Source organism: Sinocyclocheilus rhinocerous, unplaced genomic scaffold, assembly GCF_001515625.1.
Source record: "Sinocyclocheilus rhinocerous isolate Xijiao unplaced genomic scaffold, SAMN03320098_v1.1 scaffold1026, whole genome shotgun sequence".
Taxonomy (NCBI): Eukaryota; Metazoa; Chordata; class Actinopteri; order Cypriniformes; family Cyprinidae; genus Sinocyclocheilus; species Sinocyclocheilus rhinocerous.
The window spans coordinates 401,128-423,580 of NW_015659953.1; the positions used below are offsets into that span (position 1 = coordinate 401,128).

General features: G+C 38.6%; 1 protein-coding gene across 1 annotated transcript in view; it reads left to right on the forward strand.

Moving 5' to 3' along the window:
- The window catches only part of LOC107724687 (transformation/transcription domain-associated protein), an 85,632-nt gene that overhangs the window by 46,633 nt on the left and 16,546 nt on the right, over positions 1-22,453 (forward strand). Inside the window, exons 48-63 of the mRNA XM_016533699.1 lie at positions 1,232-1,437; positions 3,678-3,799; positions 4,846-5,016; positions 5,780-5,899; positions 6,379-6,484; positions 7,579-7,725; positions 9,103-9,222; positions 10,281-10,568; positions 10,821-10,958; positions 11,691-11,794; positions 12,150-12,285; positions 14,284-14,475; positions 17,556-17,751; positions 17,841-18,106; positions 19,414-19,514; positions 21,488-21,689. Coding sequence (XP_016389185.1) covers positions 1,232-1,437; positions 3,678-3,799; positions 4,846-5,016; positions 5,780-5,899; positions 6,379-6,484; positions 7,579-7,725; positions 9,103-9,222; positions 10,281-10,568; positions 10,821-10,958; positions 11,691-11,794; positions 12,150-12,285; positions 14,284-14,475; positions 17,556-17,751; positions 17,841-18,106; positions 19,414-19,514; positions 21,488-21,689 — 2,615 coding nt within the window. The remainder of the gene's footprint in view (positions 1-1,231; positions 1,438-3,677; positions 3,800-4,845; positions 5,017-5,779; positions 5,900-6,378; positions 6,485-7,578; positions 7,726-9,102; positions 9,223-10,280; positions 10,569-10,820; positions 10,959-11,690; positions 11,795-12,149; positions 12,286-14,283; positions 14,476-17,555; positions 17,752-17,840; positions 18,107-19,413; positions 19,515-21,487; positions 21,690-22,453) is intronic.

Below are 22,453 nucleotides of genomic sequence, written 5' to 3' on the forward strand. Positions count from 1 at the left end.
ACTAAATCATCTGAATCGATCCTAATTGGCTGCTGTCTAGAAGCAACCATGTTAAGTTAATGAAATATAGTATGCTATACTCAATTTAGACAAATTTGTGCTTTAGCATTGGCCTCTTTCTGTCATTAACCCATTTGCGCTTGGTTAAGATCACTTCCTCCCTTCCAGGAGGCCGTTTTCAAGCCTTTAAAGATTTCAAGCTTGTCTTGATTTTGGATAGTATATGGAAACCAGCTGAGGTAGGTTGAGATCTATTGCTTTGTCTGACAGAACGGGTCCTCTTCCTCTTGGCCCAAAACTGACAGCCTGTCTTAAATTTAGGCTCTTGACAGTATGATGGAAAAATATACGCTCTTACTGGGACAGCTTTAATCCTGTTGTCTGCAGTCATCTGGAGGAGTTTAAAAAGTGGGCAGAAAGACAAAAAGACACGTTGTCACCTTGGAGCAGATTGAGAGAGAGAGAGAACCCTTAGACTTCAGTGTACGCTGTCCATGTTTGACCACTGGGTGCTGCAGGAGGGTCAAATGTTTAGAGACCGGCCCACAAATCCAACCATACTGAGAAACATCTTCTGTGATTGAAGTCAAAAATCTCCCACTGTGTCCACCAGAATATAAAATCCAGACAATCCCATCTGCTCAGTGCCTTCTAGATGCTATTATGGTTTTTAAATGGTACATGGAGATGGGATTGAACAGACACACACACATTCGCACACTTTCGGCCCTGCATGTCCTGTGCAGGCCTCACGCTGCAATGTCACCCTGACAGTGTCGCCCAAGACCCCCTCACAGCGTGAGTCAGCGGCGAACTGGAAATCAGCCTCTAATATATTCTCCCCCAAGGGGTCGACTCATCAGAACAATCACATTTTACCTTGAGCAAATCAAGCAGAAAATACATTCAGAGGCCAGACTAAACTGATAACCCGTCTCCTTTCTGCTACGGCTTTCCATGCTGTAAAACTCAATCACATTTCCCCCGCTTTCAGCAGGCAGACTTTCGTATTTTATGGTTCATATCCTCAGCTGTCTTTTACAATTTTTGATGTGTGTTCAATGGTTGTCTTTGAGATTCATGTAACATTTTGCTGTGTATGTGAGCCTGTGTGTATTTTTTTCCTCTTTGTTCGATTTGGAAAAAGATAGAAGTCCTGTGAACCTTAACGAAATGGAAAATAGTATTGCTGTCATGTAATCGTGCTCTCGTTCTTCTGTGTTGGCTGTAGTGACAAGCGAGTTGGTCATGCTTAGCTTGGATCTGGTAAAGGAGAGGCTGTCGGTCATGAACATGGAAATGAGGAAGAACTTCATCCAGGTCATCCTTACATCCCTCATCGAGAAATCTCCCGACCCAAAGATTCTTCGAGCTGTGGTGAAGATTGTGGAGGAATGGGTCAAGAACAACTCTGGCAACCCCATGGCCACCAACCAGGTAAATTTTCACAGGCTGCTGTATCAAAATATTAATTCACCTGGTGTCATAATATGAGGAATTTTCTTTGATCTTAGTTTAGATTATATTGTACTATGTAAACACACTGTAACAATGTTCCAAACTCAAAACTTTCCAAGTCCAGAAAGACTAAAATTAAGTAGCAAAGATGACACTTGAAAGTTGACTAGTTCAGTTTAATGTAGTATGTGTTTATCTTTTAGTGTTGTTGTTTTTTTTTAGAATTTTAATTAAGATTATGTTAAGATAACTAAATTTAAATAACTTTAAGACTTGTTGGGCTACCCTGGAAGTTAGCTGAGACACCCTTGTGCCTGACCCTCTGGTTGAAATGGTTCAAACCATGTGCTGTACTTGACCGCACATTCATAAGTTTATTTTTAACAAGATCTCTAATAATTTTAGTTTGATCTTGATATTTTATGTGGTACATTTTGGCATTGATTATTTTGTGATCGTGTCACAATGTAATGCCGACTTTGCAAAGAGGCTGTTGAATGATGGGGCAGTTAAAAATGCTAGTTGACAGCAAAGCAAGGTCAGGGAGAGGGAGGAAAGCAGTCATTATAACTAGAACTCAGGGAGCAGCGTTCAGTAATAAAAAAAAAAAGTATGACAAGACATTTTAAAAGGAACTTTAAATTTATGTATTTATTTTTTTACAATTGGTTGTCCAATTTAACAGAATGTGGTCTAAGATGGAAGAAAGCTTAAAGATTTAAGTATGTTAATTCTGTGCCACCAAACAGAATTGTAAAATAGTTACTGTTTTAAACAGGTTTTCTTTGGTCTCTTATTGATCTGATCAATATATAATCCCACCCCACATTCACGCCACTGCTTGAGCTAGTGTTGCTGGTTGAGATTCAGAAACAAGCAGGGCTATGTTTTGATAGCACCATAGTGCTTACAGTTCTTAGGGAAATCAACTACAAATTCAATTCAAGTTTATTTATATAGTGCTTTTCACGATACAAATCGTTGCAAAGCAACTTTACAGAAAAAATAATTTTTTTGCAGGAAGGAGCGCAATTGAGCAGACATAACTTTTTCAAAAATTTTAGACATAAACGGAAGATTGAAATGGGTCTGTAATTTGCCAGTTCACTAGGATCTAGTTGTGGTTTCTTAATAAGACGCTTAATTACCGCCACCTTGAATGGTTTTGGGACATGACCTAAAGACAACGACGAGTTAATAATATTGAGAAGCGGTTCTTCTGCTACAGGTAACAACTCTTTCAGTAATTTAGTGTTATTTTACATTTTTCTGGTTTAATCACTATCAGATTTTTTCTAGATCCTGCATTACATTTATATTTTGACCTCACTATTCGGGGAACAGACACAGTCTTTATAGATTGTACAGCGTAAGTACTTCTATCATTTAGGCGGGTAGAACAAAAGTCATCATGGCAGTTATTTGAGATTTGACTTACTAGTCATATGGAGCGTAGCGTCCTGGAGATGTTGTCCGACAGGAGTTCCGCTCCGACTCTGCTGGGGTGCAGGCCATCAGTGCGAAAAAGCCTAGGACGCTCCCAGAAAATATTCCAATTATTAACAAAGAGCAGTTTCTGTTCTTTACACCATGACAATAACCATTAATTTAAAGCAAAATGTTTACCGAACCTTTCGTGTCCTCGTCAATACGTGGGAAGCGGTCCTGACACGATGATCGTCGTCGCGGGCGATGTGCTGCGCACCGTCTCGATCAAGCTCCTGAAGTCCCTCTTCATTGTCTCCGTCTGCCGCAGCTTGGTGTCGTTAACCACCGCGTGAAGCACGACCACTCGTGCAAATGGCTTAGCCTGATTGATATTTCATGCGTTATTGATTTAACATGGTGTAATTGTATGATTTCCATTTCTGTAGACTTGCTAAACCGCACAATAGTAAACCAACCTTTTGTTGACTCTGAATACACCAGCGTTAAACATTTGAGCTCAAAACCTTTCCTGCTGTAAATGAGGCATTGTGTATTCAGTGCGCTGTGGCCCGAGCAGCTGATCCCAGGTGTCTGTTCTGTTAGCCCAAGGCGAGAGAGCAGACAGGGAGGAAAAAGGAGCAGAGCAAAGTTCTGCACAGCTCTCCTGATAGATGAAAGATAAATGGACTTTATCAGTCTGTTACCCCCTTCTCCTCCTCAGCTCTCCTCTTTCAATCCCCTTCCTTTCTGCTTTTTTACTCTCTCTCTCTGTCTTCGCTTCTCTTTCCTAGGTGCCTAATCCAAGAGAGAAATCCATTCTGCTGGTGAAAATGATGACCTACATTGAGAAGCGCTTTCCTGACGACCTTGAATTGAATGCCCAGTTCCTGGACCTCGTTAATTACGTCTACAGGTAATTACGCCGATTAATCACAGGGTCCGCTGGCCGTGCTGGCCTTCCATCTATTGCCATTATCAACAAGACTCTGGCTGGTGGGTGGTAGGCCCCATTTTGATTGCTAAAGTTGGCAGCTGAGGTGCAATTTGCATTAGGGGTTACCATCACCCTGGGCAAAAGAGCATTTCTCCAGCGTCAGGAGCAATTCATCCTGGTGAGAACCCATAGGCTTAAAGGATTAGTTCACTTCTGAATTAAAATTTCCTCATAATTTTCTCACCCCCATGTCATCCAAGATGTTCATGTCTTTCTTTCTTCAGTTGAAAAGAAATTAAGTTTTTTGAGGAAAACATTCCAGGGTTTTTCTCTATATAGTGGACTTCAGTGGGGTTCACTGGGTGGAAGGTCCAAATTGCAGCTTCAGTGCAGCTTCAAAGTGTTCTGCTTAATTCTGCGTGAACATGCAACACGTGAACTGCGTGTGCATTCCGGTTCATGACAGTTAGGGTATATCGAAAAACTCCCATCTCATTTTCTCCTCCAACTTCAAAATCGTTCTAAATCGTCCTACATCGCTGTTTTACCATTTTTTATAAAGGGCATTTGACCTTCTTTGCACGTTCACTTTGTAAACACTGGGTCGGTACTTCTGCAGCAATGTAGAACGATTTTGAAGTTGGAGGAGAAAATGAGATGGGAATTTTTTTTATCCTACCCTAACTGTTTCGAATGGGACTGCACAGAGTACGCATGCGCATTGCAGAGCTACACAAGACAAACATTTGAGGTTAAAAAGTATATAATTTTTATTCTTTTTTAGAAAATGACCGATCGTTTCGCTAAATTATGAGGAAATTTTAATTCAGAAGGGAACTAATCCTTTAAGTCAACAGCTCTAGTTGTATCTATGCTGGAACACCTGCAGTCCTTAATAGCTGTGGTTTACTAAAGACCCGCCATGTTGTTTATTGTCACTCTGCATTTCATGCCATCTCAGAAGGTAAACACAACACCAGTCTTGCAGCATTTGTCTAAAGCACTTTGGTATTTGTTTTTTTCAGAGATGAGAACCTCTCAGGAAGTGACATCACATCCAAGCTGGAGCCAGCATTCTTGTCAGGGCTACGCTGCACCCAGCCACTGATCAGAGCAAAGTTTTTCGAGGTGTTTGATGCATCAATGAAGCGGCGAGTCTATGAGAGGCTTCTGTATATTTGCTGCTCGCAGAACTGGTATATAAATTGGAATATATTATACAATAAAAAATATAGAATTAATAATATTGTAATATTATTTAATTTTTCTTATAATTTGTAATATTATATAATTATATAATAAATGTATTTAAATCAACTGTTTCATTTATAATTTCTGTGATATAACATTGCATGTCACACCGCAGGATATGTCTACAGAATTTTTTGAACATTAAAAAAAATAAAAAATAAATGCCAATATATCGTACATCTTCAGTCGTGTTGTCCGCTCTATGCAGAGTGGATAATACTTCATAATTATGCACATGCTTAAATTACACAGAAGCTAATTTCACCTTGCATAGCAGTTGTATGCATACTGTATCATTTTAACGTCACAGTTTTCCCCTTAATGATTTTATCAAAACTTCAGCTGGATTTGAGATAATTATTCTTTTGGTGTTAATACATTCACCATGATGTAACAGCTCTGGTTTTTACCTGCTCAAGTCAGGTCACAATCCATCCATCTTAGCCACAATCAATGCTACTCTGGCTCTTGAATTATTAACGCTGTCCTACACGTGGCGCGGCTGTGTGCACGAATCAGCCTGCCGTGATGGAGTAGAAGAATATTCACTGTTGGAGCTCTGCAGCCAGTGTCAAGCATTTAGATATATATGCGCTAGGGGTTAAAATGACAGCTGTTAAACAATGCTGGCTCATGCAGGCGTCATTTATGTTTGAATGTTAGCTACTTTCTTCACAGAAGGAGCAGCTGTTTGCTTGTATGTTTTAGGAATCGTGGCAGTTCAGAGTTTGATTCTGTCGTCTCTGCTTCACAGCTGCTGTTGGCGGTCTGTGAGAGGAACACCACCATTGGCACCAGCTGCCAGGGCTCCATGCTCCCCTCCATCACCAACGTCATCAACCTGGCTGACAGCCATGACCGTGCAGCCTTCGCCATGGCAACGCATATCAAACAGGAACCTCGTGAGAGAGAAAACAACAAATAAAAAAAAGAAGATAGAATAGAAAAAATAGAAAGCTGCTAGTTTTTTTTTATAAAAAAAGAAGATAGATAAAGTAGAATTATAATAGAATAGAAAATGAGTTAGAGGGTCAAATAAAGATGGAACAGATGTGTTTTTAGTCGTTTCTTGAAGATGGCTAAGGACTCAGCTGCTCGGATTGAGTTGGGCAGGTCATTCCATCAGGAGGGAACAGTTAATGAGAAAGTCTGTGATAGTGATTTTGTGCCTCTAATGCGTCGTTCACTTGCAGAACCGCAAGCTTCTAGAGGGCACATAACTCTGAAGTAATGAATTTAGGTAAAGGGGTGCAGAGCCAGTGGTGGTTTTGTAGGCAAACATTAATGCCTTGAATTTCCTCCATCACCAACGTCATCAACCTGGCTGACAGCCATGACCGTGCAGCCTTCGCCATGGCAACGCATATCAAACAGGAACCTCGTGAGAGAGAAAACAGCGAGACCAAGGAGGAGGTCAGCTGTGCCATTCAGTGTATACAAACATCTGTACAAAAAGCTTGTTTTGTGCCTTTATTGCCTAATTTAGCCGACTCTAGTATCAATTTCTGATATATAGAGAAAGTTTTAATTACATTATCACAAAAGTGATGTGATCATCAATGATCTATTTCTATTATTTTTGATCATTTCTATTTCTGATTATCTATTATTTTTTGTCCTAAAATTAAAAAAAGTATGGAAATTACCAAATTACCATTACCATGAAAATTAAATATAGAATACATTTTAATATATATACTCTAATAATCATATGAAATGCCAAATACATAGAAATGCATAATATAAATTTACGTTTACATTTAGTCATTTAGCAGACACTTTTATCCAAAGCAACTTACAAATGAGGACAATAAAAGCAGTCAAATCTAACAAAAGAGCAACAAAAAAGATAAATATAGATAAAGTAGAATTATAATAGAATAGAAAATGAGTTAGAGGGTCAAATAAAGATGGAACAGATGTGTTTTTAGTCGTTTCTTGAAGATGGCTAAGGACTCAGCTGCTCGGATTGAGTTGGGCAGGTCATTCCATCAGGAGGGAACAGTTAATGAGAAAGTCTGTGATAGTGATTTTGTGCCTCTAATGCGTCGTTCACTTGCAGAACCGCAAGCTTCTAGAGGGCACATAACTCTGAAGTAAGGAATTTAGGTAAATGTGTGAAGAGCCAGTGGTGGTTTTGTAGGCAAATAATAATGCCTTGAATTTTATGCGAGCAGCTACTGGTAGCCAGTATGGCTAATGTAATGGCATCTAATTTTTCTATAAATACTCCTTTGGTTTGTTAACATGTTTATAATCTCATGATATCAACATGTCAGTAATTCTTTCTTGAAATGTATTATTTAAAACTGCATATACAGTAGTTATTCATATTTAAATTTTAAATCTGTGTCCTGTGCCCTACCTCAATTCAAATTCAGGAATTCAAAGGTGTTTTCAGTTCACTTCTAAATGGCACGCAACTCTGGAGTTCATGGAGGCCTGTTGTAAGTGAAGCAAGTTAACATTTTGTTTTTCCCATATTTTGAAACCTTTTACGTCTGTAGGATGTGGAGATAGACATCGAACTGGCACCTGGTGACCAGACCAGCCTCCCTAAGACCAAGGAGCAGGCGGAGAGAGATGCAGGCAACCAGCTGCACATGCTCACCAACCGCCACGATAAGTTCCTGGACTCCCTGAGAGAGGTCAAGGTGAGCCATCACCTCAACATATGCTGCCCTCACGAGTGCACCCCTTAAGCATTAGGAAAAATAAAGCAAAACTTAAAAAAAAAAATACACTGGTTACATAAAGGACACATGTAGGAATGAGTCACATGCAAAAGTTATACAGGCTTTTGAACAGTGTAGTTTAATATGTGCCTTTGGTTCTGGCTCCTTTCATCTCTAACCTGCTCTTCCTCATTTGGCTGCTCCCTCATAAGCGTCTCTGTTAAAGAGAGTTTGATCAGGGCAGCATGGGATTCTGTCTCTGAGTTCTTTGAGGTCATCGCGTCATTGATTTCTATTTAATCCTAGACACGCTGCTGCTTTATATACACCTCTCAAGCAGGCTTTAGATAAATGATGAAGTGAGGAGTTCAAAGCCCTGACCTGCCTGCGTTGCCCACCGGAGCCGCTGTCAGGAACCACAGCACACATTTGAGTTCTGACTTATGCTAACATCTCCATTCCTCTTGTGGTCAGAGGTCCAAACCTTTACGTGCAGTCATGCCCTAAGAATTATTCAGTGGCAAGAGGTGATGACCAGTCATGCTTATGAACGTACAGTGATTCCTTATGAAAATACATTTTTAAAAAGGAATAGTCTCTTTTGTCCTTGAATGTCTGGTGTCATGAGTAAAGATGAAATCTTATTATTTATTAATTTTTTGCTGCAAACGTGACATGATACATGTAGAAAGCAAGTGTGTATCACAGTGTCAAGAATAGTGTGTATTAAGCAGGGTTTTATAGTTAGCTAAAACTAAAACCATATCATTTTGTTACTTGAAATAAATGTTAAATTGTATAGAATATATATATATATATATATATATATATATAAATATAAATTCAGCTAGTTGTTCAGGCAACGTATCTCATTTTCGTTTAGTTTGACTTTATGTACTAAAATAACTAAAACAAATTTAAAAAAATGAAGTTTATGTAGATATTTAAGAACAAAAACTAATAAATGTTCATTAACAAAGGTGTCCTGGTAGACTTTGGAACTGAGACAAGGTGCATATATATATATATATATATATATATATATAAATATAAATTCAGCTAGTTGTTCAGGCAACGTATCTCATTTTCGTTTAGTTTGACTTTATGTACTAAAATAACTAAAACAAATTTAAAAAAATGAAGTTTATGTAGATATTTAAGAACAAAAACTAATAAATGTTCATTAACAAAGGTGTCCTGGTAGACTTTGGAACTGAGACAAGGTGCACTTCTGTTAATCGGCTGAGCTGGCACTGTTATCAGCCAATGCGATAATCTCAAGTGGCTAAATGTCGGTTGATTAATGGCCGATATATATTGCCTATCTCTAAATGAGTCTCCTGTGTGTGTAATCAGACGGGAGCACTGCTGAATGCACTGGTTCAGTTGTGCCACATCTCCACTCCATTGGCTGAGAAGACCTGGGTCCAGCTCTTCCCCCGCTTATGGAAGATTCTGTCGGACCGACAGCAGCATGTGAGTACTTGACTTTCCCAGTTCTCCAAAGAGCTGAGCTGACAGTTGGCCATTTTCCTCTAAACATTTTCCATGTCAATGCAGCGTATGACTGCTGCTCATTTTAACTTGACCTTTGTTATGGTTAAAGTGTAGACTGCATGTTTTACAACTAATAATGCATATCACTGCAGAATCGGCATGCAAAATGTGTGTTAATGGTGTCGGATGTTGTGCCTATCCGCTCATCTTGGAGACCTTTGCACGGGTGGGGGGTATGGCGGGCTGTCTTTCTGCCCCTGCCACTGAACTTAAACAGGCAGCATTTGCTAATGAGCAGAAATTAAACCTTTTATGCAAATATCAGAGTTGAATGGACCAGATGTCTTAAGTATTAGAATTCTCATTAAAGGGCTTTAATTTGGAGTGACTGAGGCTGTAGACTATTACAACATGCATTCAAAATAGAAATCTTCCACTTCGTAGCTTTTTATTGTAGGAGGTATAAAAACTAGGACATATTTACTGCGTAAGTTTTTTCCTGCAAATAATAGTAATCCAAAAGTCTTTGTGTAACGTGGGCTATTTTTCTTTAGAGTTGGCATTCCTATTGAATATTTATAGCAAATTCTTGTTGACGTTTGGTGAGGAACTACTTTCCTACATTTCATTTTAAACATTATTGTAAAGTTCTCATCAAAGTCATACTTTAAAAAAAAAAATATATATATTTTATTGTAGTAGACCGTATTAAAATTCAGGCTGTTATTAAACTGTTTGACAATCTGTCAATCAAATCAGTTCTTACATTTTTTTTTTTTTCTCATTACATTTGTAGTTTATTTTTATTTTTATGAATTTATGGTATGGATATTCATTTTGAGGTTTGCTGAAGATTACTTGTAACAGCATGTTTTTTAAGTTGAACTAGAGGGAGCAAGTTTTGATGGCAAACTAAATATAAAAATAATGGAAATCAACATGAATTATTAAATATCCGATGCTGGATTCTGACAATCAATAAAAAAAAATTATCTGTTTTTCTCTCTAATTTTGGTCTTATGTATCCATTTTTGAAGGCAATCTCAGGCGAGATGGGTCCGTTCCTGTGTAGCGGTAGTCATCAAGCTCAGAGAGATTGCCAGCCCAGTGCTCTAAACTGCTTTGTGGAGGCCATGTCTCAGTGCGTGTCGCCCATAGCCATCAGGCCCTGCGTGCTGAAGTACTTAGGAAAAACCCACAATCTATGGTTACGCTCCACCCTGATGCTGGAGCAGCAAGCCTTTGAGAAAGGCCTTAGCTTGCACATCAAACACAAACAGAGCACAGAGTTCTATGAGCAAGAAAGCATCACTCCTCCACAGCAGGTACACTGATGCATGAGCCCTTCTTCTTTGTTTGTTATTGATATTCTTGGCAGAGGAAGTTTTGTGTTCACTCAAAATGAACTTGTGTGCTGAATTTCCAATTGGCTTTGTTTTGACCTGTCAGTGAGTTCAGTTTGAAGTATCCCAGCATTCAAGCTGCTTATGCTAAGCAGTCATCTCACTGGGACACCTCTGAATATGGATGTGTTTGTCCCCTATATTCTTTGAAGATGTGTTCTTGTATTCCCTCAGGAGATCCTAGACTCGCTGGCGGAGCTCTACTCCCTACTGCAGGAAGAGGACATGTGGGCGGGGCTGTGGCAGAAAAGATGCAAGTTCCCTGAGACGAGCACCGCCATTGCATACGAGCAGCATGGCTTCTTTGAACAGGTGAGAGACTGAAGTGATTGTATCGCCATGCATGTTTTTGGCAAAATTTGAATGAATAAATCAAAAAGAAGGGCTGCACAGTTGATCAAATCATGATATGGACTAGTGTCTATAAATATTACACCCTGTCCTCACTTCACGCAACACGATGCCGCAACACACAATAAAAGGTATCTTTTCCGTATTAATCTGAGTTTTTGTCCTAACCAGCCGCGACGAGTTTAATGTCAGTTTAAATGTATTGCATGACATTTATAGACATACTGAAAGCAACAACAGATAGTTTACCTCAGATCTTGAAAATAAATTAAAGCAAACATGTAGGTTAAAACTGCGAGCCCAATGCGAACCAACAAGTGCTTTCCATGACAAAGATGGTATCAGTCACTTGTACTTTTAATAATGTTAAAAAGGTTTAATATTTATGAATTAGATTATAAACTTGTCCATTTCATTGGGAGTGCAGTGCACTTCTGCACTTTTGAATGGCTGTGATATTAGAGTGATTCTGTCTCGCCGTGTCGAGTTTAGTGTGGACAGCAAATTGCTTGTCGCTGGAATCTCGTCGTGTCGCGTCTGGTTAGGACATGGTGTTAAACTGCAAAAAGGCTGTTCAAATTTCATGTGTTTACATTTTAAAGGATTAATTACATTGTTAAAGTTCGTCCCTATGAATTGTCCCTCTTATATTTTAAGATGATGTAACAATAATGCTGGTTCCATCATCATTAGGCTCAAGAAACCTATGAGAAGGCAATGGAGAAAGCTCGCAAAGAGCACAATGTCTCGCCCGCCATCTTCCCAGAGTACCAACTGTGGGAGGATCACTGGATACGGTGAGTTGAATGGCCACAACCCAGGCAACAAAATCACAACCAATAAGACACCATTAAGATACAGCTGTGTGGAATAGGATTTCGGACTAGTAACCAATATGATTTGATGGTGCAAATGGAACCAGAAGACCAACAGAGACTGACCAAAATTACACTCAAAGTTTTGTTTTGCATTGCTTAGGATAAAAACTGTTTTTTTCCTAAGTCAAAATTTATAACACTTTATAAATAAAGTCTCAAATTCAGTTTTTGTCCGCCACACACACATTTAATGAAATTCATAAACAGTCTGGACTGTCTGTTAAATTCTAATGTAATGTAATACAATAAATCTAAGTGTTACATTGATTTCCAGTTGTTCTAAAGAGCTGAACCAGTGGGAGCCTCTGACTGAGTACGGGCAATCTAAAGGCCATAACAACCCATACCTAGTGCTGGAGTGTGCCTGGAGAGTGTCTAACTGGGCTGCAATGAAAGAGGCTCTAGTGCAGGTAAACTCAGTACCACACTCCAATCAACACAGACAGGGTTTTAAAGTTCATGTCTGATTGTACATGTTTTATTTGAGGAAATGTGTACTTGATCTGAATACTTGTGAAGTTCACAATCAGTCTATAGATACATACACTACCATTTAAAAAGTCTGGAGGCAGTAAGATTATTTTAATGTGTTTAAAGAAGTCTCTTATGCTCACCAAGGAAATTATTTGATATTTGATAAAAAATACAGTAAGTTGAGTTGAAACTAAGTAAGTTGAAACATTAATATTGTGAAGCATTATTATAATTTAAAATAACTGTTTTATATATATTAAAATGTAATTTTATTCCTTTGAGGGCAAAGCTGAATTTTCAGCAGCCATTACTCCAGTCTTCAGTGTCATATGATCTTTCAGAAATCATTCTAATATGCCGATTTGCTCAAAATTGACAACATTCAGAAAAAGAAAACGTTCAAAAATAGATTTGTGGAAACTACTAAATTTTTCTTTTTCAGAATTCTTTGACTAGAAACCGCATTTATTTCAAATAGATTTTGTGACATTCTAATATATACTGTATATATATTTATAAGTGTATATATATATATAAATAAAAAATACTTTTCCTAAAGTGAGTTTTTTTTTTTTAGATACTGGATTTTATTTGAGTAAAATTTGCACACACACTTCCAGCCTAGTCAGATAACCTAAAACCATAGTTATGACTTCACTGTGACACCTCAAATTATTATTGGAGTTTCATCATATTGCAGAATGTGAAAGCGCACTCCTTTTATTATGCCGAAAGTCACAATCTAACTGTGTTTACAGGATTGTTTATGACTGTTCAAAATTGTAGCCTTGCCGTTGCTGGGTAATTTATGGGCTTTACTTCTAAAACAAAGTAGAAAAAGTGTGTGATGGGGCTGGACACATTATAAATACTTTTGGCTCTTGTTCAAGGAGACTTGGAACGAATCCATTCAGGTTTCTGTCCTAAGGTGACACCTAATTAAATTGTCCAGCCCAGCAGCCCTCTCACTCCTCCTCCTCCTCTTCCCTCTCCGTTCGCTTTGCATCTAATATTTACGGATATGTGCTTGAATAATTGCTCAAACATCTGCTGGAAAGTGATTTGTTTTCTCCGTTCCAGGGCAGGCTGCTTGGCAGCAGCAGTTGCTCTCGGGAAGTTTAAATGTCCCCTCTTTCAATTAAATGCTGGTGGATAAGGCCAGCCCTGACGCAGGTTTATTTATCAAATGTCGGCCATGATAAGCATGCACTGACCAAAGGGAGTAAATCCCTCAACATCGTCATACTGCACAATGCCAGCAACCTGTACCGACTATTTATTCTCCCTACGACCACCTTTTTAGCTTGAATTGCAGTGTGCAACACCCACTGTGGAATAGGATGACCAGATGACCATGAGCAAAAACTGGGGCACACATGCTGCTCAAATCATAGGGATTTAAGTTTAAAATCATTGTTCATAGCAGTCAAATGGACAACAAGATTAGTGTCCCATAACATTCAAAAGTTGGAATATATATGTATATATTGTATTATATAATATTGTATAATATATATGTATCTATGTGTGTATATACTGTATATATAAATAACAGAATGAAGTATGAGATTTGCAAATCATTGCATTCTGTTTTTATGTACACTTTACACAGCATTTTTGGAATTGGGCTTGTTTATATAAATCATAATATATGAATCAAAAAATTCAGAAAAAAATGTGTCATGGTTTCCACTAAAATATTAAGCATCCCAACTGTTGTCAGCATTGCTAACAATAAGAAATGTTTCTTGAGCACCAAATCAGCATAATATAATGATTTTGGAAGGACCATGTGACTGAAGACTAATGGCTGCTGATAATCCTAATTTTTTAGGATTATCAGCCTTGATGAGCTTAAAAGACTTTTTAAAAACTTGAAAATAATTTAGTGAGTGGAGTGTTTGCTGATACAGCTGTGTTTCTGTGTGCATCAGGTGGAGCTGAGCTGTCCAAAGGAGATGGCCTGGAAGGTGAATATGCATCGTGGTTACCTGGCCATCTGTCACCCCGAGGAGCAGCAGCTCAACTTCATTGAGCGGCTAGTGGAGATGGCCAGCAGTCTAGCCATCAGAGAATGGAGGAGACTGCCGCACATTGTTTCTCACGTGCACACGCCCCTGTTACAGGTGAGGACCATCAGTGCATGAGCTGACAAACACCCTTTAACCAGACGCTCTCCAGCTGTAATGTAATGTTCTTGATGGTTTTTCACTTTTTCAAACAGGGCAACTCAATCAGAGCACCACTAGCGAGCTAATCTAAATAAATTGTCAATTTTAAATAATGATATCTCAAAAGCAGAACATCTGGTCAAATATCTCAGCTGACAAGCATGAGACTCGGGCAATCTCATTTTATTTGTGAGCGTGTGACTTAATGCAAACCCTTGTAGCAGAGCGAGTGGTTAGAGCTGACACTTTACTTATAATTGCCTTTTTCGCTCTGCATTTTTGCACAATAACTTATTTCTTTATCAGACCTGGTCCCTTCTTCCTCCCTCCCTCCTTCTTTTTGGCCCTTACTAAAATGGCTAAGATAGTGTTGACTGCACCATTGTGGTGCTCAATAGGCAACTTGTATTAATATTCAGCGGAAAGAACAGCCTCCTGACTGCCACACGCATAATCAGGCAGAGCACACAATGGGACGGAGCTGAGGTGATGTGTGCCTGTAGATTAGGGTAATGTGTGAGAGCTGTCCATGCACCACATCCTCTGGGGACTGTTAGAGACTCTTTTGAGCTCGGCTGTGGTGAGATGGCAAATATGACAGCCAAATTGAGGAAATGAGGTGTTGTTGGAGACTATGATAATGCCACACAGGGTGTTATGGGTAATGGCTGATGGTTCTGTGGTCTCTGCATGATTGAAGAGTTGTATGTAGTGGATGTGTTTGGAACATCTTGAATACATGGGATTTTTGTTGCTTTATACTATTAGTAAATAGAAAATGCAATACTGTGTCTTATTCTTAGCATTTTATTTTAAAAATGTTTTAAATAAAACTGTAATTATTAAAGGGTTAGTTCACCCAAAAATGGAAATTCTGTCATTAATTACTCGCCCTCGTGTTGTTCAAAACCCGTAAGACCTTCGTTCATCTTCGGAACACAATTTAGCGTGCGTTCACGACAGTACCATGACGCGAGAAGTATTCTCGTAGCTTCGTAACTTTACAGTTGAACCACTGATGTCACACGGACTACTTTGTCGATCATCTTGGTACTTTTCTGGACCTTGAACGTGGTAGTTACCTTGCTGTCTGTGGGAGAGGCAGAGAGCCCTCAGATTTCATCAAAAATATCTTAAATTGTGTTCCGAAGATGAACGAAAGTCTTACGGGTTTGGAACAACACGAGGGTGAGTAATTAATGACAGAATTTTCATTTTTGGGTGAACTAACCCTTTAATAATTTTGATACAATTTTAGATTTGTGTTGTTTGTTTCTTGGTTCATTAATTTAGTTCATTATCATAAGTTCATTTATTTTTCTCTGTGGACTGCTTGCTAAAACGGAGAAACAAACAGAACATACTATGACACAGTTATACACTTTTTTTAAATTTTTTATAACTATTATCATTTTCTGAAGGAAATATCAGTGCTTGCAATACAGAAAAACATTAAGTGTCCAGACTTTTTACTACAAATAACCAGAAATCAAACTTGATTGTAGGCCGTGTGCTGAAAGATAATGTGGCATTATATCCAACAATATAATATAAAAATTTAAATTTTTTAATTCTCTGCATTTCAATGAAAAAATAAACAAAAGATATTAAAAAAAAAAATAGAAATGAGGATATGCTTCAGGCTTGTTTTTTTCCCTCCTCTTCTGATATGGCAAATATGAATTTAAAATGGAGAAAAGTACAATAGAATCACAATCACAATTCAGTATGCAAATGTGATGTCAGCACTGACAGTTATATTTTGGTCATTCAAAATTGTAGAGTTTATTAAATTATATATAAAAACAAAGTAAATAAATTCTGTATGTTTAAGCAGTAAGGGTTAAAGTTTAATAACTTATTAGTGTAGGTAAAGAACCGGCTGCTCTTAAAATGCATTATTGGCCACACTTTATTGGCTGTTTTAGCCGTGCATTCAGAAATGTAGTCTTTGCCCCAAAGTGTTTGATTTCAGTGATAATTGAATTTGCTGATAAATGAACCTATTTACACCTGCGCTCCTTAATGCAACCATACCGAAAAACCAAGTCCAATAAGAGTGATTGGAAGGGACGGGAGAGGCAGACAGAAGCCGTGAGACAGAGAGAGTGAGAACGCCACCAAGTTTAAAATGGCTCGTAATTACTTTTCCCCCATCAGATAGTGTTTGATTAAATACCTGCAAGAAAATTAAATTTACATGATGAATGGGCACTCAGAATGAAGGTTATAATGTGCCATCAGCTGATATTAACAGGTAATTGTGAAAAATATTGTATTGCTTCATTTATTTTGTTTTGGGGGGTTTTGTTTTGGCAAGTCCATAGACTGATTTGAGGCATTTATCTTGTAAAGCAGGCATTACTATTGAACGGGTGGCTTTTGGATGCGTGTGGCATAATTCATTATAACGGCTCAAGCTACTCATCGTGCGCATAGTAAACCATCATGTTGTAAATCACCTTGTAAGTGCCAGACTCCCTCCCTCACGTCTTTCTTTTCCAATTCACACAGGAGATTAAAGATCCATGTGGCATTTCGGTAAGAGTGCAGTGTGTTTACTGGCTGATATGTTAAGGTCATGCATCAGTAGTTTGTGAGGAATGGGTAGCATTTTTTGGGTCACCGTGGCCTGTGTCCTCTGCTGGTGTGGTCTGTGTCGTCTGAGAGCGTGATTAGGCATTAAGGGAATAGACGCTTCACTTGTGCGCTTCCTTCTCTCTGCCCATTCTCCGAGTAAATGGCTTTTAAGATACTTTGATCCATCCATTCGTTCAGCCACCTCGAGAATTCGTTTCTCTATTTCTTTTTCTTTCTCAATAGGAATCATAAGCCTGTAATACAGTCACAGGTATGGATTTTGTAGAGCTGTGTGTGTGTGTGTGTGAGATGTGGTTTCTCGGATGACTGTAGCCCTCAGAATTAAACTGAGCAGGCGCTTTAAAGAGATCTTGAGGATGTTGCATCTTCCTGTTGAATGTTTATTAACTACATTGAGATTCTCATCTGTTTATTCCTGGATTATTCTTATTCAGGCGGCACAACAGATTATTGAGCTACAAGAAGCTGCTCAGATCAATGCAGGCCTCCAGCCCGCCAACCTGGGCCGCAACACCAGCCTCCACGACATGAAGACCGTGGTGAAGACCTGGAGAAACAGGCTTCCGATTGTCTCCGATGACCTCTCCCATTGGAGCAGCATCTTTATGTGGCGGCAGCACCACTATCAGGGTATGCCAGGATATGGAGATGAATTCCAGACAAACTAATTATTATGTCAGCACTTTTGATCAAATTTATTTATTTTTTTTCTTCTGCAGCCATTGTGACTGCTTATGAAACCAACACGCAACATGATCCAAACACTAACAATGCCATGCTTGGAGTGCACGCCTCCGCATCAGCCATTATTCAGTATGGGAAGATCGCCCGGAAGCAAGGTCTGGTCAATGTAGCTTTGGACATTCTGAGTCGCATCCACACCATCCCCACCGTGCCTATTGTAGACTGCTTTCAGAAGATTCGTCAGCAGGTTAAATGCTACCTGCAGTTGGCTGGAGTAATGGGCAAGAATGAATGCATGCAGGTGAGTGAAGTGACCAAAGCATGACTGCATATTCTCTAAATCAACTAGTCATTGGGTTCCCCGAATGGCTAGTCATCTAATCTTTCTTAAGGATAACCTGTGTAATTGCAGTGGTTTTGGGGTCACCTGACCCCGATCAGATGCATGTCTTAGAGCATTCTGTATGCTAATGAAGCTTGTGAGTTCATGGGTTTTCTTGGGTTTCGCAGCAGGTTCTAGCTAGCCACATAGATTTGCCATTTGTGTGGCTATTGTGTGATATATAAGTAAAATGCTTTCTCATATGAGAAAAAAAAGTAGGACAGGACTAGATTTTAACCATTGAGAATTGATTGGATCATTGTTGTTTGTTAATTGTTACATGTGTGCACTGCACACGTCATCAGAGAATTATGTTGTGAGGGGAAGGAAAGTTCATTTTAATAAAGATTACAAGTGCACATGATTTAAAAAAAACTGCATGAAATCAAAAATATTGTCGATATGATTTCATGGTGAACATGAGTCAGTACTCAAAAACCAAAGACGGCCATCTGAATCTTGTATGGCTGTAGCAGTCTGAAGGAGAATTTAAAGATGCAACCTATAAGGAAAACTAAAAGTGGATGACTAGTCGTCCTTTTTGACAGATCTGTGCGGTTATATATAAGTTCATATTTTAAAAAAATTCTGTAATTTTTTACAACACTAAAATAAATTTGTACATTGTTTATAACCTTTATTTTTATCTTATCATCTAACTGAATAATGATTATCATTGCTTTTGTCAAACTGACTTCATCTATTCCTAATCTAGTTTACTTTGCCGACTCACCTGCTGATTTTGCTGTTAGCCGGACTCTCTTAATCCAAATAACGCTGCTCTCATTACAGTGAGAATGACTGCGGTGCTGTCACAGTAAGGAATGCATTCCAAACAGTGTAAGGAATGGGCTGCTAGCTGCAGCATTTGCTTAAGCCTGATTAATAGAGCTGCCTCAACTGAGCTCAAGTCATTAAAGTACCATTGGATTTAATAAGTCTCTCTCTCACTCTCTCAGCTATCACTTGGACCTGTTCTGTTCCCTTTATCATTTCTCTGGCACACTCTAAGCCACAGGTTCTCACCTGGGAGTCTTAGATTGAGCTACAGAGATGTCTACAGCAGATATACTCTGTTGTCAGTGGTGTTGACTTTTGATGTATAGGAATTCTAGTTCCGAAAACTACACATTGTCTGAGTCTTGGCAAAAAAAAATCATCCATTTCATAAATATGAAATATACTTTGAGGAATTTCAAATGCAATCGTTGTTATTGTGTTGTCAGGGTCTGGAGGTGATTGAGTCCACTAACCTGAAGTACTTCACCAAGGAGATGACCGCCGAGTTCTACGCTCTCAAGGGCATGTTCTTAGCCCAGATCAATAAGTAAGAGTTGATCCCTGGGTTTGTTCATCTTTTCTCCTTTTCTACCTGTCACTTTGAGTCTTCTCCTTATCGCCCTCATTCGCTCTTTCTTTGTCTTTAATTGACACAGCTCTCGTTATCTTTTGTTTTGTGCACGGGTCTTCGCACTGACAATAAAGAATCGGAAGCTGAGATCATTAAGAGCTCACTTTTTAAGATGAACAATTTCGACAGAGTCATTATGGAGAGGAAAAACAAACATCTGTGTGTGCCCGTGTGTTTTTGCCACTAATCATCACTTCTAAAACTTTAGGCCAATAACGAGGTCAGAACAGTCATTAACAGTCAATATGAGAGTATGATGAGTAATTAACCTTATATAGCATGACTGAAGCAGAGGATAATGACACTGAACTCATGATGAGTGATTATCTCCTATCATACTTCTATTGACTGGCATTTTCACGAGTCGATCAGCATTTCCTGGTGAGAATCTGTCATGTTATTGGTATACATCTCAGAATACTGTAGATTAATTTGTAGTGCAATCAAGCCCTCCCTCACGTCTTTCTTTTCCAATTCACACAGGAGATTAAAGATCCATGTGGCATTTCGGTATGAGTGCAGTGTGTTTACTGGCTGATATGTTAAGGTCATGCATCAGTAGTTTGTGAGGAATGGGTTTGCCATTCAAACAAACAGATGTGAGTCAATGACCTGACCCATAAGGAAACATGTAGTTTAAAATATTTTTGCCAAGTTCAAAGAAATACAATCTATTCTTGTTGGTTTCATATATTATTTGAGAGAGAAAAAAGTTATATTATACACTTATTACAACATTATTACTTTATTACTTTTTTTAAATATTAAGAATTGCATATCAAAGTGAATTTTAATTCACAAATTGAAAGGCTGTTTATCATAGAAGAGGTGAATTCAAGTGATTGTCACTATGACTTGCATTTTTATTAATAATTTAATATATCCAGACCAAAACAGATCATCATGTCATTCAATAATAAACAGATAACTACCCTCTTTTTTGCTACACCATAGCTCTATATCCTCTTTTTTTCTTTATCATGGGTGAATTGATGGCAAGCCCAGAGCCCGGCACTGGATTGGAATAGCTTATTAAATACACATGCTGAATAATTAACTCAATAGCAATATGTGAAATCTCTGTGATCAGCAAAAGTTTCCCCCAGCCTCAGCAGGGCCTAATGTAATCATTACATTTTCACTCTCTATTAAGTATAAACATAGGGATTTGATAAAGCAGTAGAGCTGTTGGAGGAAGATGTTTGACACTTGACTGGGCGTGGGGACTTATGTGCTCTCCAAGCCCGACTCTCGGCAAAAGCCATAAGCAGAAACATATTATACATGTCCAAGACTGACGTGACGCTTCAGTGGATTTGGGCTCCCCAGACTCCCGTTGCAATCAAGTGTAATTTTGTTGCTTGCCACATACTCATTAAAAGTTCCCATTATATGTGATTGGTTTAGTAGGTGTGTCGTAGGGTAGCATTTAGAGATGGTGATGGTAAGGACAGAGGCTTCAAGCCACAGTCCCATCCAGTGCTTTCAGTCCCTTATAAAGCCATTTATGAGCCTTTCTCAACTTCTATTCTTAAACTGCTTCTTCTATAAAGGGCCCTAGAAAAAAACGCTCTAGGGGGACAAATTCTCAAAGCTCAAAAACGGCCGATGAAACAAAATATTGGACCTGGTCAGCTAATTTCAGTTAGGTGCTGTAATACTGGATAGTTTTTAAAAGTTTTTTTCTGTCAGATACTCCTCAAATTTATAGTGAAATGCCAATAAGAAGCGGATATATAATTATGATAAAGTTTAAATGCCACCTGTTTACCAGTGCACCATTGGCAGATATTTTACTGATTTAAGCTTATTTCACCAAATTGCTCATATTCTTTGCATTATTGAGATTTCAAGATTGTAATGGTCAGTTGAATTGTCTCTTCTTCTAGGTCAGAGGAGGCAAATAAGGCATTCTCTGCTGCAGTGCAGATGCATGATGTTCTGGTGAAAGCCTGGGCAATGTGGGGCGACTACTTGGAGAACATCTTTGTTAAAGACCGCCAGCCCCACCTTGGTGTCTCCGCCATTACCTGTTACTTACACGCCTGCCGCCATCAGAATGAGAGCAAGTCACGTAAATACCTGGCCAAGGTACGATCTCTTCTCTCTTTTCTCTTCTGCTGACCTCTCTGAGTGACTGTGCCAAATGGTATAATTTAGAAATGTGTGTAAAACTGCCTAGTCTAGTGTTATTTCTATCTAGTGGTATACATTTTTTATGATGTCAAACATGAGCCCACAAATCAATATAACATATAATTTTATTTTATTTTCTACATTTAGAATGTTATTTACATATTTTATACCTTTAGGTTAACTGTATATTTCAGATAGTTAAAATATATATATTTTTTGTTTGTTAATGATGATAACACTTACAGCCTGACCTTTGCAACACTGCTGAAACGTTCAGTGAACTTTCCCATGGGTTGTGATCAGTGAAAGGAGGGAAGAAAGAACTACTGATCATTTGTGCTTTGTAATCTAGAGGGCAACATGTACTTAGTGTTTTTCTTGTCAATAAGAGGCAAAAATGGTTGGCAGAGCATGTCATAATGAGATAGCATCTTTTTTGACAGGCCTGTAATTAGTTTTACCATTAAACCCATTTCCCATAACACACAGGCAAACTCAGTGCTCATTTGTGGTCCAGTAAACCCATTCTGCTCTGATGGCTTTGTTAAATGGGGGCATATCTGTCACCGTGTGCCATTTCTGAATTAATGCAACTGCGGCAGGGGGGATGCACTGCATTCAGACTGATGAACCTCCAATGATGGATGCAATTATATTATTAGACCTGATGATGGGTTTTGTATGGATACTACATGTCAGTCTGCTCTCTGTTGAGTACT